Source organism: Brachycentrus maculatus, unplaced genomic scaffold, assembly GCF_059751285.1.
Source record: "Brachycentrus maculatus isolate JH-2025_06_01 unplaced genomic scaffold, ASM5975128v1 h1tg000190l, whole genome shotgun sequence".
NCBI classification, from domain to species: Eukaryota; Metazoa; Arthropoda; class Insecta; order Trichoptera; family Brachycentridae; genus Brachycentrus; species Brachycentrus maculatus.
The window spans coordinates 1113928-1132500 of record NW_028280941.1 but is presented as its reverse complement, the minus strand read 5'-3'; the positions used below and the strand labels follow the sequence as shown (position 1 = coordinate 1132500).

Below are 18573 nucleotides of genomic sequence, written 5' to 3'. Positions count from 1 at the left end.
CTAAAAATCTTTGTGTAAGACTTCCACATGAAGAAAAATATGAAACAATCCAGGCGCAGAAAAGAAATCACTACTAACAGTGGTAAATATTATTTATTATTTTTTTTAAATATTATTATTAAAAAAAGTGATTTTTAAATTTTGTGTTATGTTATTGTATAATGTTAATATAAGTTATATGTTTTTTTTTAAATGTGTGTATATATATATATATATATATATATATATATATATATATATATATATATATATATATATATATATATATATATATATATATATATATATATATATATATATATATATATATATATATATATATATATATATATATATATTTATATATATATATATATATATATACACACATTTATATATATATATATATATATATATATATATATTTAATATCACCCAGGACTGGTACCTAAAGCGCAGGACTCATCATCTTGTTCGCAATCAATTAAGCATAGTGTCGACGCGATGCAGTGCCCTATGCACCATTTGGTGCGGCTAAGGGGAAAACAGGATTTTTAATTATTTCATTATTTTTATTTACTTATGTAATAATACATATATATACATATATATATATATATATATATATATATATATATATATATATATATATATATATATATATATATATATATATATATATATATATATATATATATATATATATATATATATATATATATATATATATATATATATATATATATATATATATATATATATATATATATATATATATATATATATATATATATATATATATATATATATATATATATATATATATATATATATATATATATATATATATATATATATATATATATATATATATAAAATAAAAATTAAATGTCTTTATATTTAGTGATATACACATTAATATATTGTACAGTACTTTTAAATACCGAGTTTCCTCTCTAATTTAGCGTACTGCACGTATTTAGGGAAGGAGATGTGAAAGGGAGAATGTGGAAGAGACGAATAACGTTTGCAAGGATAGAGTGGTGTGGGGTTAAATGATTCTTTCCTAACATGTGTTTATCGCATGTTAGGAGAATCTCTCCAGAATCTTTTTATATATTTTTTTATAAATCACGCAATATTTACATATTTTATGAAAAACGATATTTTAGTAAACAAAATATAGTTGAGCTTGTCTCCGCTTAGTCAATCCTGCATACATATTAATATTTTTTTTACAAAATGTTTCCTGTATTATCAATTTTATGTTTTACATACAAAACTTTTCGTGTGATTTTCTAACATCGAAATATGAAAGCTCGACTGAATACACATTTTCCTTATCCAGGGTAATTATTGCGTAGCAATATTATACATAAAACAGTAAGTCGTGTGCATGTATATCAGTACTTATTATATGATGGATAAATATCGTGCGAAGTGTGAGCCTACATTTCATAATGTTTATTGTAAATTTACACGTATATACAGACCCGAATGAAGCGTGCCATAGAGCTAAGCGGACTATAGCTGAGCTAATACGGCCAGGAGTCGAGATGGTTTGGGCCTGTGTGAAAAATAAGTGAAGAAAGTACAGTAGAACACATTTATGAGGCGAATGTGGATGGTAATCGAAGCAGGGAAAACCGAGGAAAACTTTGACATCATTAAGCATTTCAAATACTTGGGCGTAGTTAGGTTAGGAGTCGGAATAACGTGATTGTAGAATTGGTGAAGATTATTTGCAAAGACAGCAGTTTGGTGTGACATTCTATTCTCTCTTCCTACCCATGTGGCGATGCTGCATGATGGTTGGTTAGTTAGTTAAACATTTCTTTGTTGTAGTACCTCGCATACCTTTTTGTGCATAGTACTCAGTAGTAAGTATTTGCGAGGGATGTAAGAAATTCCGAATGACTGTTACGTATTGTCAAACGATTGTTTGTTTTTTCTTCTCTTTTTTTCTTTTTCCTGTTTTCAAGAGGGATTAACCTCCTGCGATTTCGATTCACAGCTGTCAACCCATCTCTTTGGTTGTCTGCCCGAGAATCGTCTGCCTTGGGGTTGGCCTTTCAATGCAATGTGGGGGAGTCTGGATGGTTCAATTCTCCTCACATGCGCATACCATTGTCTTCTTCGTTGCCTTCCCACCTAATGACATCTCGGATCTCATAGACTCTTGCCAGATATGCTCCTTAGAGTCTTCACTTCTGACACTCATAGTGCTTTTTTTGTTACTGCGGTGTCCGCTCTGCATTCGATCCCACATGTCATGATCTCTTTATTATCCATCGTGTTATTTCGAAAACGTGTGAAAGGGAGTTCAGTGTTTTATATTAGGGTGGGCCGATGACGTTTTTTGCGAATTCAACAATGAAAGCGTTTCGTTTCGTTTTAAAGTATTCGTTTTTAAAGTACAGGGATCTAAAGAAAATTACGGACAGCGCAACCGATTCCTTAGAGCGCCGTGCGCCCTCCGAATACTGATGGATATAATGACTTACTAAAACAATGCTACCTATTTATAACAATGTAAAGAGCAACTTTTGCCTTGATGTGATTTTTAAGTTAAGTATATTACAAATCGTAAAATTTAATTAGACTATCTATATTACTAAATTACGATATAACAGCTGGTAAAGCGCAAAAAATGGCTTATCCGAAAACTTTGAGCTCTGGTTGAGGGCCAAAAGTAATATTGAATATTTTTTTAAAATATTTTTCTCGTTATATGCAATCCAAAATGCAACTTTTTAGACCCTTTTGTCTTTGATATCCAAAAAAATATTTTTCTTCATACATCAACGGCCCAATCTATTGTATATGGCTCTGAGTGCCTCTCGCAAATACCCATTACACTTTATTACTTGTTATTGCAGCTGAGAGGCAGTAGAACTGAGAATAACCACCTCATTAGTTGTTCGTACTTTTCAATACAAAATAAGACACCCTGTATTTACATTATCGCTAACATTACGCCATTTAACCACACTGAGCCATAGTAACGTATGGCTGGGTAAAGCTTATATAAATATATTATACACACATACATACATACACATGTATGTATGTACATACATATAAAAATAAAACAGTAGCAAAGTAAAAAAGTAAATGTCGTAAAAGCATCAACTCAAGGGGGTCTTAATGACCATATTCACTGGGTGTACATTGGGGACTATATCCATCCTTCTAACTACTAAATTTTGTTTTTCAATGCATTATGATATAGGTACGTGAAAATCTAGTTATTTTTTGTGAGTAGTTCGTAGTAGTTACATAGTTGAGAAACAAATACATGCTGAAAGAGAGTAAGGTGAGGATCTATAAAACCTGCGTAAGACCGATCCTGACATACGACACGGAAACAAGAGCCGACACCGCGAGAACAAAAAGCCTTCTTAGGACTTCGGAAATGAAGACTCTACGACCCTTTACAGGCCTAACACTTCGCGACAGAGTAAGAAACTCAGATATAAGAAAAATCTGCGATGTTGAAGATGTTGTACAATGTGGAAGAGAGAAAAGAGGTTTCTGGAGAGATCATGTGAGAAGAGCGAGTTCGGATCGAGTGGTGAGGGTGGCAGGGGACAGCAACATAAGCGGGATCAGACCCCCAGGAAGACCGCCTAAACGATGGAAGGATGGCTGGTCTTCCACCTCCCAGGAGCGACCCGAGAATGACAGGACCTAGTCCTAAAAGAAGAAGAAGAAGAAGAAGAAGAGTAGTTTGTAAACATGGGTTTTGAAGTTATTATCGAAGAGTTGTAATCCCCATGGTATAATGTCGAGGCAAACTCGACATCGAAGTTGGCGTGATAAATACAATGTCGAGCTACACTCGACATGTGAGTGGTAAGGGTCAAAGCATTATTACCACGTATTGTATAAGGTATACGGGATAAAAGCTTAAGTAATAAAAACAATTAGTGACACATTTCTCGCAGGTTAGAGTCTAGAACAAAGCTTCCCAAACTTTTTCGCCCCATAGACCACTTTTCATTTTTTTTCCGTAGACGTGTATGAACATTTTCTGCAAATGCCTTGGCACTTTCCCGTCTATGTTTGCTGTGCTGGTCGGGGCTGGAGGCGTCTGTGCACCGGCCAACGTCGGGTTGGAATCGGATAAAGCTGACTAATTGAACAAACTAATTGTGGTGGTTTTACAAACTTGTGTTTACTTAAATTGACAGTGATAGGAAAATTTAAAGCTTTTAAATATAAATTCTCTGTAAAATCGGGATAAAATTTTGTTTCCTATTTTCTAATAATTTTCGCAACTTGGTTCATAAAATAAAATTCCTTTGGAAGAGGGGTCTGTCAAAAAGCCTAAATGCTTTTATATTAGATCTGAAAATGCGGTTGGAAGAACTTTAAATGTAAGGAAAAACGATGATATGTGATAATTCATGTACGTTTCGTGAAAAATTACTCTCTTAAGACCTTACACGCAAACACAGCGTTAATTTCTTTAATTATTAATTTCTTTTTGTAACCATATAATCGTTTCTTTAAAAAAAATATTTTGTTCAATACAAAAACGGTACTTTAAGAAAAAAAACAGTTATGTAAAATGTTACCTGGATTTAGAGAAAGTTGCGATTTAACGAATACTGGGCTTATGAGTACAAAACACTTCTTTTAAAATGCTTTAAAAGCTGTCAATAATAATATTATTATTTATTTAAATTAAATTAAATAAAAACGTAATAAAACATATTCTTTTTTATATAATTTATATTTGAAGCAATAACTTCGTGATTTTCCATCTTATAATCAAAATATAACTTTGTTTCACGTTAAATATTTTATTTTAACTTAATCATAATGTCCACCGGTTTTCTTTTTGCTTTTTTAGCTGACATGGACCCCTAGCAAGTCAAAATCGACCCTCGGGGGTCCATACAGACCACTTTGGGAAACTGTGGTTTATAACCTAACACGTCGCGTGAGCTGTGAGGGTTCTCCAGAACGAGGAATTATTTATTGAAATGGCTATAAGCTACTGTGCTTCTGTTACTCTATTTCCACGTACATCGGTTTCCCCGCGTCAATTTTTATTACCTGCGTCAAAAATAGAAACCCATTAAAACGTACCAACTCTCCGTTTAGTCAAATGTATTGCGATAATAAGTTTAGTTGACTTTAATACGCATAACGTGACCGGACGTCCTTTAGGGAACGTTTCTCACCCTTCTACATTAATTACACTTTATCTCATTCGTTATTTGTTTTTTTTCGAGTGATTTTCTTAGAATTAACAAAAAAAATGGAGGACGCAACGAGCGGTGAGTTTCTTTAATTGGCAACAAATTGCATTCGCTAGTCTGAATATTTACGAAACTAACTAAATGGGTAAATGATCAAGAGTTAATTTTATTAAAATTTTAAAATATATTTATTCTTAATTTTTCTCTTTTTTTTGTGTACATTAGGTTAAAATGGTTAAAAACAATAAAAACGTATTAAAAAAGAACTCCACCGACAAGGTGGCTTGGTGGGTCTTTGCAAAATATTTTTTTAAATATGTTTAAAATTGTGATTTAAATAAATGTATACAATTTATGTTAATAAAAAAAAATAATTAACCGACCATCACGCCGCTTCCCACAGAGGTAGGCAGAGAGAATAGAACGCCATACCAATCTGTCTTTATAAACAATTTTCGTCTCTCCTACATTTATGCATCTCGTCATACATATACGCCGATAATTCCGACTCCTGTTCTGACCACCTTCAAGTATTTGAAATATTTGATGAAGAATTTGAAATACCAATTATTTGAAATGCTTGATCATGCCAAGTTTTCCTCGGTTTTCCTCTACTTCTATTACAAACTACATTCGTCCCATTAATTTTTATTTTACTGTTCTTTCTTCACTCTTTCGATTCACATGCCCAAACCATCTCGACACATCTTTTAAAAAAAAAATATCGATAATCTTGTCTCACTCTTGCATTCTTGCGTTTTGTCGCATATTCGTCTTCAGTCTACTTTCAACGTTTTTTGCCAACTCCATGCTTCACTTATACATTAGGGTTGGAACCAGGACTCCATTACTTACTGCCTGTAAACTTTTGCTTATGGGTTTTATTTGCTAAAACTGAATTCAGTGCACCATTCATTCTGTTCCCAGCATTCGCTCTCTTTTCTTATACATTCTATCTTTCCATCCCTTGAAATCACACTTCCCAAATACATGAAATATAGTATTATATTTTTATATATAAATCATTCTACAAAGATAATTCCAAATCAATCACTTTTTATTGGTACACTTTATCCAACCGGTTTCGACAAGAACCTTGTCATCATCAGGGTTTATATACTAATTCTAAAACATTGAAATACTCATAGTTAGGTTAGAGTTAATTATCTTTTGCCTTACGATACCAAAAAAAGTTGTTTTATTTTATAAAGTTTATAAAATGTGCCACAAAGTTTCATTAATTGATTCGGCAGTCACTTTGTGGTAAAATCTATCCATTTTAATTAATGTTTTACTTAGTAATTACCACTATTTCTTAAAATCTACTGTGACACGTCTTTCGATGCATTCCGCATCATTTGTTTGAAAATGATGCGGAATGCATCGAAACACGTGTCACAGTAGATTTTAAGAAATAGTGGTATTTACTAAGTAAAACATTAATTAAAAATTGCCACAAAATATCTGCGAAAAACATTCAAGAAACCAAATCAATCAATCCATTTTCACTGAAGTACCTTTAAAAGTTTTGTCTCTCGCTGCATTATCGTTATAAATATAATAAGTATCCCTTTTCTATGCTAGTAGTTACAAGGCGATACGTAGCGTGCTTCGATACTCACCAAAAACACTTACTGTTCCCATCCAACATCATTCTTGCACGCGACCCCCAACCCCCAACCCCTAACCGATGGATTTACTACCAAACTAAAATGATGACATTCAGAAGTTCTTAACACCGTATTTGTGTAACGATATAGTGAATTATTGGTCAATAATCCTTGCAACTAATGAAAATATAGTATTAAACACAGCATATTTATTTTTTGATTTGGCGTTTAATTTGTAGAACTCCATTTTAATTTATGTATTAATTTTAAATCAAACACAGATTTTTTGAGTCTACTAAGTTGTATTTTATTAACAAAAACACATAACAAATTATACTGTGACAATCGTTTCGCCTTGTTAGGGCATTATCAAACGAATGTGAAGATCAAATGTTTTTTTGACAGTTTTAACTATACAGTATTGCTGCACGTGTTAAAACTGTCACTTAGAATTGTATAGCTACATAAGGACCGTAGTCCATTTGAATATAATTTTTTATGTGTTTTTGTTAATAAAATACAACTTAGTAGACGCATAAAATACAACTCAATAGATTTAAAATTAATACATAAATTAAAACACAGGATATTTTATTTTTAATTTAACTTTTACTTTCAGTAAACACCACTATTTCTTAAAACCTATTGCGACACGTGTTTCGATGCATTCCGCATCATATTCAAACACCGTATGTAAAGCTCATTCCAAATTTTAGAGTTGGGTCCTTGGGACGTTGAAGGTTGAAAAGGGGTAGAAGCTGTTTCTTATTTTTATTTGATAATTTTTTCGTTGATTTTTTTTCTTATCAGTAGGAACATAAACAAAAGAGGAGAGGCTCTAGTCATTTTCATATTGTAAATTTTGTTTATTTTTAAAATTTCTATTGTTTCAAAACGTTGCAGTTAACAACTTTACGTATTATTATTTTTAGAACTTCTATGTTATTGTGGTTTAATTTGTAATCATTTTCTATTTTATTTAATAGTAAGCAAATTCTGAAAAATTATTGTTTTTTTAAAAATAGCAATTTTTATACACACACAAAAGGTTAATAAACATTGATCAAAAGTACTATCCCTCATATCAAAGATAAAACTTTAGCAGGCTTCGTTAAAAATATGAAAAGTCATGAACGTATTATTTTTTTGTTAAAATATAAAAATATTCGCTTTCGTTCCAATCAAATAAAGTCATCAACACCAAAATTATGGAATCGTTCAAAAGCTAAAATTTTGATTCTGCAGATATAAGAAGTATTTGAAGGCAGCGATTATAATCCTGAGAAGCGTGATAGCATTCAGTAAATGTGCGATTTAATGGCATTTTCTCTCCAACCTTTGAAAATTTAATATAAATACGCAAATTCTATTATTACACAATACGAAATATTACCAACAACCTTATATTTGCCGATTAGTTAACTTTTTTGCTATTCGTGAGCAATTTTAGTATTTTAAAATATAAATGAAAATATATAAATAGACTTTCACGGATCACATGGCTGTAAGATGAATATTGTTGATACAAAGTAATGTTTTTTAGTGAATTACGGAATGTTTGCAAACACGAAGGTCCCGATAAAAATTGTTTTTAAATTATTCCGCTTTCATTCTGATGTGCTGATACTTACTTAAAACCATCATTATTTAAAATTAATTACGTAATTAAAATATTTGATGATCGTGCTACAAAGAAATTATGAGATTATATTTTTATTATTTTTATCGAAGAATTAACTTTTTTCGCAGTGACTTTGTGGTAATAAAAGTTCTTTGGACTTTTTACAAACCAAATTAGACGCCTTACAACTTCTTATTCTTCTTCTTCTTTAGTTAGGACTATGTCTTGTTACCATCCGGTGCGCTCCTGGGAGGTGGATGACTAGCTGTCTCTCCATCGTTAAGTGGTCTTCCTGGAGGTCTGCTACCTCTTATGCCGCTGTCAGCTGCTGTCCTCACCACACGATCCGAACTTGCTTTTCCCACATGATTTCTCCAGAAACGTCTTCTTTCTCTTCCCCATCGCACAACATCTTCGAGATCGCAGATTTGTCTTATTTCAGAGTTTCTTACTCTGTCGCGAAGTGTTAGGCCTGCAATGGGTCGGAAAGTCTTCATTTCGGTGGTTGTAAGAAGGTTTTTCGTATTCGTGGTGTCAGCTCTTGCCGTATGTCATGATGTCTTATGCAGGTCTTATAAATTCTCACCTTACTCTCTTTCAACATGTGTTTATTTCTTCATTTAGCATTTTTAAGCATCCAGCCACAACGGCGGCCTTGTTTGCTTGCTCTCTTACTTTATTAATTTTATTTGGCATTTAATTGATCAAATTAAATGTTTTACAAAACAAATTAGACCTTACATTGTATTTATAAAAAAATAGAATCTATGTTTAAATAACGTCGATGTGAATACTTGCCCACATCTTTTATTCTTAAAGCTAGCAAGTGCGTTAGTCGTTAAGTTGGCAAGCCAGCGCGTCGCGCTGGCTTGCCAACTTAACGACTGGGGGCGTTTGTCCACCACACGGAATTACACGGAATTTTACCGTCCGGCACGTCAGTTAGCGTTTTAAAACGACGATTAGCTTGTGCTTTTGTCCGTTTTTTTCGGATCGGTGCTCTTGATCGGTGCGTGAACACGTTGCGCGTAAATCCGATCGCGCTAAACTGTTGTAGTCGCTTTTTTTTCAAAACCGGACTGCCGGGCGGTAAAATTCCGTGTAGTGCACAAGCTACCATATTCTGTACGTCCGATTTGAAGTGAAAAACCGGTACCTTTACATTTTGAAATTGGTAAATATGTACCACTATTTCTTAACATATTTTGCAACACGTGTTTCGATGGATTCAGCAATCCTAAATTTCATATCATATGTAGGATGAATAATCCAGTGTCGGATAAATAAATAACATTTCATTATGGTATTCCCTCTAGCGGAGCTGGTCATCAAGCCTGCCAACATCAGGATATGGTGCCACGACAGGGACCTGGGCCGGCTGCAGCAGGTGGTGTGGCGGGGGCAGGGGGCGCGCTTGCGCACGGAGGTGTCCAGCCAGCCTGCAGTCAAGAGGTTCCTCGAGGCAGTCCCTCATATCATGGTACTCAACTCACGACTCTGCTAAAGTAACCTTACTGCTAAAGTTACCTTACTGCTAAAGCAACATTATGGCTAAAATAACTTTACTCCTAAAAAATCATTACTATAAAAGTTATCTTACTGCTTAAGCAACCTTATATCTAAAGTAACTTTGATGTTGAAGAATCATTACTACCAAAGTTATCTTAATGCTAAAGCAACCTTATAGCTAAAATATCTTTACTGCTAAAGAATCATTACTATAAAAGTTACCTTACTGCTATAGCAACCTTGTAGCTAAAATAACTTTACTGCTAAAGAATCATTACTATAAAAGTTATCTTAATGCTAAAGCAACCTTATAGCTACAATAACCTTACTGCTAAAAAATCAATACTACAAAATTTACCTTACTGCTAAACAACCTTATGGCTAAAAATAACTTTACTGCTAAAGAATCATTACTAAAAAGTATTCGAGAATAATTTTTCAAAATTAGTTCAAATATATAGAACTTCCAAGAATTTGAGTGGTGTGGTTGTCAATAATGGGTAGAATTGGTGAATGTTACACGTGTGTAAAGTGATCACTGAAAACCAGCCTATGACGGGCGTCAGTCCCGTAAATGCCCAGACTTCCATATTCTTCTTCATCTTTGATGAGATGTCAGAAAATGACAATGACTAATACTTCCCCTATTGTCTTTGTTCCCACTAAATAAATATATAAATAAATAAAAAATAAATGCATTCTACCCCCTATTCATCCTTCAACGTCTCAAGGACACAACTCAATTTTTTTGACTAAGCTACGTTGTTTAAAAATGATGCGAAATGCATCGAAACATATCGCTCACTCCTTTCAACAACGTCACATATAAAAAATCGACAATTTTCAGTTGTGCATGTTTTCGGTATGCCCAGAAAATGTACTATATCCCACCAAAAGGGGCATATTTTAAACTTAATATTTACCCGCTACAGGGCAGAAAGTGTTGTTTTCGCATTTTGAAGAAAAGGTATCGTTTAATTATTTTGTTATATATACAAAATATTTTTCAAATGGAGAAAAAACATTCAGATTTTACCTAAAAAGATCTGTTGCACAGTAAAAAGTTTAATAAGTGGCTTGATATTTGTTTTTAATACATTTTGTAATATTCTTAAACTTTAAAAACGATCTCCTGAAAAATCAAGCTTTTTGATATTTGATGTTGTCGAAAGGAGTGAGCGATATGTCACAATAGATTTGAAGAAAAAGTAGTATTTACCACGTAACATTTTTAAGCAAGAAAAGTGGTTAATAAGTGGGCTAAGAAAGAAGGTTATTAAGTAAAAATGCCCCCACACTATGACCCTGGGACACATCAACTAATTAATTGAACAAAAGAAATTTTAACCTCGTTTTGAAAACACGCATTTATTGATTACCTATAAAGCAACACTTCAGGGTCATGACAATACAAATTTTCAACTCATCAAATTTTTAACTAAGTAATCGACTTTTTAACATCTTAACAAAATATAAAGAAAAATATGGAAGTCTGGGTATTAGAAGGGCTTACTGTGTGTTAGGTTAATTAAAGTAATCACTTTACACACGTGTAATATTTACCATTTTACACATGATTGATAACACACTATTCAAATTATGGAACTCGTACGTCACATCATGTGCGAATTCACGGCAGTATCTATGGTTGATTTGAGTAATCGTATCACACACAATGCAATTCGCGATTGTTGTCTCGCTTCCACACTGTTGTGGCGCGCAGTAGTTAGAGTGAAGTAAATAAAACACGTGTCCAAATCCTTGTTCACAGATCTGGTTTTCACTACTCAGGAGTTATTTTTACATTGATAAAAGCTTACTAAAATCATAATTAATAAAAACTTACCCAAATCAGCCAAAGATTCTACCCCAAACTCGCACACCAAGTGACGTATTAATCATATCATATTTACAAGTGTTTTGAAATTTGAGTAGTTTGGTTGTCAACCATGGGTAGAATGGTTAATCTTATACATGTATAAAGTGATCATTTAAACCAGTCCATGACAGATCAAAAACCCAGACTTCTTGTATATCGTAGTCGTACAGGAGAAAGTGACCAACCACCAAAACGTAAAATGTTCAGGAGGGCCATTTAAGTCACTTTTGCTTGGCAAAATAAACATCAATGCAGTTAGTCATTTCAACAAGTCAATATATTATACTTCCAAGTTTAAAATCCTTTGGGATTTTTTGGCCAGGGCATTATTAAGTTAGTAAGATATCAAATATTCAATGATCACGGTTTTGTAAAATAAATGCATTTGGTCACTTTCTCCTGTATGACTAAGATATATTCTTCTTCATCTATGTTAAAAGCAAATCCATGATTATGGTTTTTGAAAGAGAAGAATGCAGATCTGAATGTGAAATATTGGTAAACGGAGAGATTTTGGAACAGGTAGATGATTTCGTGTATTTGGGTAGTATGTTTTCTAGGGATGAAAAGAGAGTGAATGCTGGGAACAAAGTGAATGGTGCACTGAAATCAGTTATAGCAAATAAAAACCTATCAGCGGAAGCTAAACTGGCAGTGCACAACGGAGTCCTGGTTCCAACTCTGATGTATGGAAGTGAAACATGGAATGGCAAAAGAAGGATGAAAGTAGACTGAATGCAGTAGAAATGCGATCTCTCAGAAGAATGTGCGACAAAACGATGTATGATAGATGTGCGAATAGTGAAATAAGGAAGGAATGCAAAGCTGAGATAAGCATTATCGATAAAATTAAGAAAGGTGTGTTGAGATGGTTTGGACATGTAGAACGAATGAGTGAGGAAAGAACGGTAAAACAAATTTATGAGGCGAATGTTAGCGGGAAAAGAAGCAGAGGAAGACCGAGAAAAACATGGCACGTACAGGTATGCCAAATACTTAAAAGTGGTCAGGTTAGAGTCGTAACAATCGGCGGGTATGTATGAGGAGATGCATGAACGTGGAGGAGGCGAATAATGTTTGCAAGGACAGAGTGGTGTGGCGCTCTCTTCTCTCTGCCTACCCCTGCGGGGAAGCGGCGTGATGGTTAGTTAGCTAGTTAGTTTATCTATGTTAAGATGTCAAAAGTAAAAATAACTCCTACGTAGAGAAATCCGTATTTTTGAACAAAGATTTGAATACACCCAAAATGTAATAATCGATTTGTCTTTTTTCAGGGCACTATCAAAGAGATGCACACTGCAGTCGTCCAGAATGATCTAGCAAAATTAAAAACTGTCACATCAGATCCGATACCGTCCATAATATTTTCCAGTCAAGATTTAAATGGCTTAACACCCTTGCATAAGGTAAGATTAAATTCACGTACCTGGGTATAAGCTGGCAGTGCTTTATGGAGTCCTGGTAGCAACCCTAGTGTATGGTAGTGAATCATGGAGTTGGCAAAATATGGATGAATAGTAGACTGAACGCAGTCGAAATGCGATCTGCAAAACGTTGTACGATAGATGTTCGAATGGTGAAATAAGGAATGAATGCAAGGCTGAGATCAGCATTATCGATAAAATTAAGAAAGGTGTGTTGAGATGGTTTGGACATGTTGAACGAATGAGTGAGGAAACAAAGGTAAAACAAATATATGAGGCGAATGTAGTTGGAAATAGCAGAAGAAGACCAAGGAATGCTGGGCATGATCAAACGTGTTAAATATTTGAAAGCGGTCAGGTCAGGAGTCGAAATAATCGCCGGGATAATTGTATATATATACACACACACATATACATATATATATATATATATATATATATATATATATATATATATATATATATATATATATATATATATATATATATATATATATATATATATATATATATATATATATATATATATATATATATATATATATATATATAAATATATATATATATATATATATATATATATATATATATATATATATATATATATATATATTTATATATATATATACATATATATATTATATATATATATATATATATATATATATACATATATACATATACATATATACATATATATATATATATATATATATATATATATATATATATATATATATATATATATATATATATATATATATATATATATATATATATATATATAAATATATTATTACTCTTAAAGTAACAATGTATTGTACCTCGTAGAAAAAGCATGCGATTAAATTGTTAAGGCATCAACTAATAAATTATTCAATATTTTTCTTATACTCAAGTTCTATAGAGGAAAATTTTCCACATATTATCTAGAATGCATCCATAACGTTAAAGCTCGCAAGTATTGCGTGCTCACACGCAAAACAATTTTTCTGATTTACATAAATTTTCATACGGCAAATTTAAAACTTACAAGCTTTGCCTTATACGAACTGAAAGCTGTTGCTTTCTTGTTACTTAAGCGTTGGTATTACACGTCGTTATATAAACGAGTACATTTATGTCAGTGGTCACCAACTGTTTTGAGATAAGGACTTAATTTTTTTTTAAACCTAAGGGTCGGAGGATAAATAAATTTTAAATAGAATATTTATTTTTACAATATTAAATGGAATATTAACTTGTATTGTTTGCTTATTTAATAGCATAAAAATATTTGTTAAATCTTTTGCAAATACATTTTCATTTTTGGCTGTAGGTTACAGCTCGCAGCTAATTTTTACCTCTCACAGCGGACCATATTTTTTGAGGTCTTCCGATACCTTTTATTTTTCCAAGGTCTCTTAAAATTTAAGGGGTTCATCCCATATATTTATATATTTAATATCACCAGGACTGGTACCTAAAGCGCAGGACTCATCATCTTGTTCGCAATCAATTAAGCTTAGTGTCAACGTGATGCAGTGCCCTATGCACCATTCGGTGCGGCTAAGGGGAAAAAAGGATTTTTATTTACATATTATTTTTTATTTACAAAAATTGTGCACATTCATTTAATAGAACAATTATAAAACATAATTAAAATATTTTTTCCAGAGACCCACCAAGCCAACTTGTGTGCTTGTCGGTGGAGTTCTTTTTACATACGTTTTTTTTACTGTTTTTATCTCTTTTAACCTATTATACACACAAAAAAGAAAAAAATTAAAGATGTACTATTTTACAATTTTCATACAATCTTGATACGACTTATTTTCGGATTATGTTGACGACCACTGATTTAAGTAATGTTTATGGTCTTACGTGTTTTAACATACATAATGATTTAATTTATATGTAAGTTCGTAATATTTTTTAAGGTTGACGCATTTTCCAACGTTATTGAAGTCAATAATGTTGAAGTATAATGGTAATATGCTTACATTATATGAAAATAAACGCGTTGAATTTGATCATTTTAATCGTTTCTAGCACATATTATAATATTAATAAAAACCATTTTTTATCAAGATTTTTAAATCGCTGTTATTTATTAGGTCGGTAGACTTATTGTTACCTGACTAATTAACTAACAAACTCACATGCCGATGCCCTGGGGGGATAGGCAGAGAGGATAGAACGCCACAAATATTATTCACCTTTTCTACATTAATGGATCTCCTAATACAATAATACTGCTGATGTACTACTACTATTCACTCTTATTCGCACCCAATGGTGCATGGGGCACTGCATCAAATTTTTGCGATGTTAATTTGCTCGTTTATTATATTAAAGACAAAAAGATCATTCCTACGCTTCTGGTGCCAGTCCATGGCAACATTAAATATAAAGTTGAGTGAAATAACACTTTTTTATTTCCCCCCCCCCTGGGAATCGAACCCGGGACCTCCAGCATGGTAGCCAAATGTGTTATATATTATCGTTTTTCTTCAGGCAGCAGGATTAGGACACTATGAAATCGCAGAGTACATACTAGAGAGGTTTCCCCAAGGGACGACGTCTACAGATAACGACGGAAGGACACCGCTTCACTGGTCCATACTTGCCAAGGACGATGATCGCATTTACAACACTCTTCTAGATAATGGCGCACAGGAGGGAAAACTGGATAATGTATGTTCCGATTCATATTACAAACGCGAAATATACCAAATAAATACGATCCAAACGAATTATAAATGTAATTTATATTTGTAGCACTAACTTTGTGATTTTTCATTTTATAATTAAAATGTAACTTTGTTTTAAAATCACTATAAATATTTTATTATAACTTAATCATACTTTCTACCGGTTTCGAAGCTAACGGCTTCTTTATCAAGACTGATTAATACTAAAACACTATCTACTTAACAAAATTCAAAATATTTTGACGGTTAAGCAAAGGAGCTTGGGTAGATCTCGAGTGGCTTTATTTTTTGTGTGTTGATTGGCAGTCACAGTCAAAAGGGATCAGGGATGATAAGTGATTGGAAACATATATATTAATGGACTTAGAAAAATCATACTATTTTGATTATAACAATATCCATAGGATCTACATTGAAAGCTCCCGGATCTGATACTTAATGTATGATTTTTTTATTTATTTGTTTAAACGTTTTTCTGAATTTCGCTTCTCATAGTTTCATAGGGAGTATTCATTTATATTTTTAAAATATAAATAACATCCCACATTGGTATAGCCTGTGCGTGATTTGGTATTTATGATAGCATTTGAATTCAAATGGAACATTTTAGGACATAAAATAAGGTAGAAAAATAAGAAAAACATATAAATTCTAAGGAGATATATTTGCTAACATAGAATTCATTCCACAGGAGACCACCGAAGAAGTCACATGTTTGTTCACTTCCTATTTTTTAAGAAATGTGTAATGATTTTGTTTTGTTTTGGAATTTATATATACTTACTCTTTTCTTTTCAAAGCCATTTGATTTTTTCGAAGAAGAACTTATTATTTCAATGCGAAAACGGTGTTTTAAGAATAAAATCGATCACGTTAAATGTTACTTGGATTAAGAGAAAATAAAGTTGAATTGAAGAATGCTGGGCCCTAGCTGGAAAAATAGGTAGAAAACAGTAAAAAAAAAATAGCATTAATATTAACAATTTTAAAGAATGAATAGTAAAATTACAAATCAAAATAAATTTCTTCAAGAAATTCATTAAAATAACGATAGATGTTTTATCTCAAGTTGAAACACCTATAAAATAAACATATTTCTTTTGGAAAGAAGTTTTAATCGTTTGGTTCAAGTTTTTTGATTTTAGCTCTACTTATGATTAATCAATAACAATGGTTTCAGAAAATGAAATCCGCCGGCTTCTACAAGAACCGCCCGACTGATATCGACAAGACACAGCTGTATGTGATCCCAGAAGCCCCCAGGATTGCAAGTGCGACTTACCCTTCCTCTTGGGATTGGAATTTGTTAAAGGCAGATATTACAACTGCTCCCCTTCCCACTCGACCGAGAAAACTAATGGGGTCAACAACAGCGACGAAAAAACCTTCCTCTGTTCCAGCCATACCGACTGCAGCCATTACTCAGAAAAATTCTCCCGATATCTTTTCTCCCGTCACTGATTCTCACGATGCTCTAACGGAGAATACTGAGATGGACCACGATGAAGATGAAGACAACCAGGATACAGAAAACGATATAGATAACGATCGATCGTCCCAACATGTTAGTAAGCTTTATTTCAAAACACCTCTAGTGTGATGGAGCAAAACCATTTTATTTGCTACGCTTTTTAGTTGATGTGTTACTTTACGATGTTTTCCCGCAGTCGAAAACATCCGATTTCAACAATAATACAGACTTTTGTTCTAGGATAACAAAGAATACGAAACCTCGTTCAAAGAAGAGCATTTCGAAGGTGAAGACCGCGAACATGTCAGTGAAGTTGTTGGGTCACCTGATACAGAAACACATATCAACAATGACTCTAACGTTTCTACTGACAATTTACATTCCTCTAACACAAATGTATCTGCACACAGCACTCACAAAAAGTCCGCAACCATACCTAAAACCGCACCTAGTAATAAGCACACAGTTTCTAAAAATCAAGAGTCTATTACCCATACGAATGAACGAATGTCTAAAACAGCATCCGCACAAAATAACCCTTTAACAAAAACACCAGATTCAGTAAAACACAGACAAACACCCCTAACATTAGATGATGATAATCGCAAATCTACACACAGTAACCACGATGATACAAGTCGTTCACCGTCTCCAACGAAAGATGGTGACAGAACTTACCCATCGTCACCAGCCGGAAATGATTCTCTATCATCCCCCATCCGAAACGGAAGAACTACTCGCACACCCACCATCAAAAGTGGCAGAAATACAAGTGACTATGAGGAAGAGGATCATATCGGTAATGAGGGTCAATACGGAGATACAGATGATGAAAAAGGAGATGATCCGGATGTAGATTTAAGCAAAATTAAAGACAGCCGACTCGACTCCAATGGCAATGATGACGAAGGAAGCACTGTACGCGGGGAAAGTGCTTCCGAATATGGCGATGTTCACAAATCCGACACGGCTGATGTGTTGCAAGTCGAGGACACGAAAAAGAGTCAAAGCTCAAAAGGTAATGATTTTAATGATAATATGGTGGAACATATTATTTAATTAATAATATGTAAAATTTCGGAAAAAAAATTGGCAAAATGTATTGGAAAATCAACAAAAAAAACCGAGAAAATTTTAATTAAATTTTTAATACCAACTAGTAATTGCATGTAAAAAT

At 32.9% G+C, this 18573-nt stretch overlaps 1 protein-coding gene across 1 annotated transcript in view; it reads left to right on the top strand.

Annotated features, from left to right (window-relative positions):
* Window positions 1–18573, top strand: part of LOC148307758 (uncharacterized) — a 45281-nt gene that overhangs the window by 13909 nt on the left and 12799 nt on the right. The window contains exons 4-8 of the mRNA XM_088262865.1: window positions 9737–9900; window positions 13083–13214; window positions 15729–15908; window positions 17106–17489; window positions 17637–17792. Coding sequence (XP_088118991.1) covers window positions 9737–9900; window positions 13083–13214; window positions 15729–15908; window positions 17106–17489; window positions 17637–17792 — 1016 coding nt within the window. The remainder of the gene's footprint in view (window positions 1–9736; window positions 9901–13082; window positions 13215–15728; window positions 15909–17105; window positions 17490–17636; window positions 17793–18573) is intronic.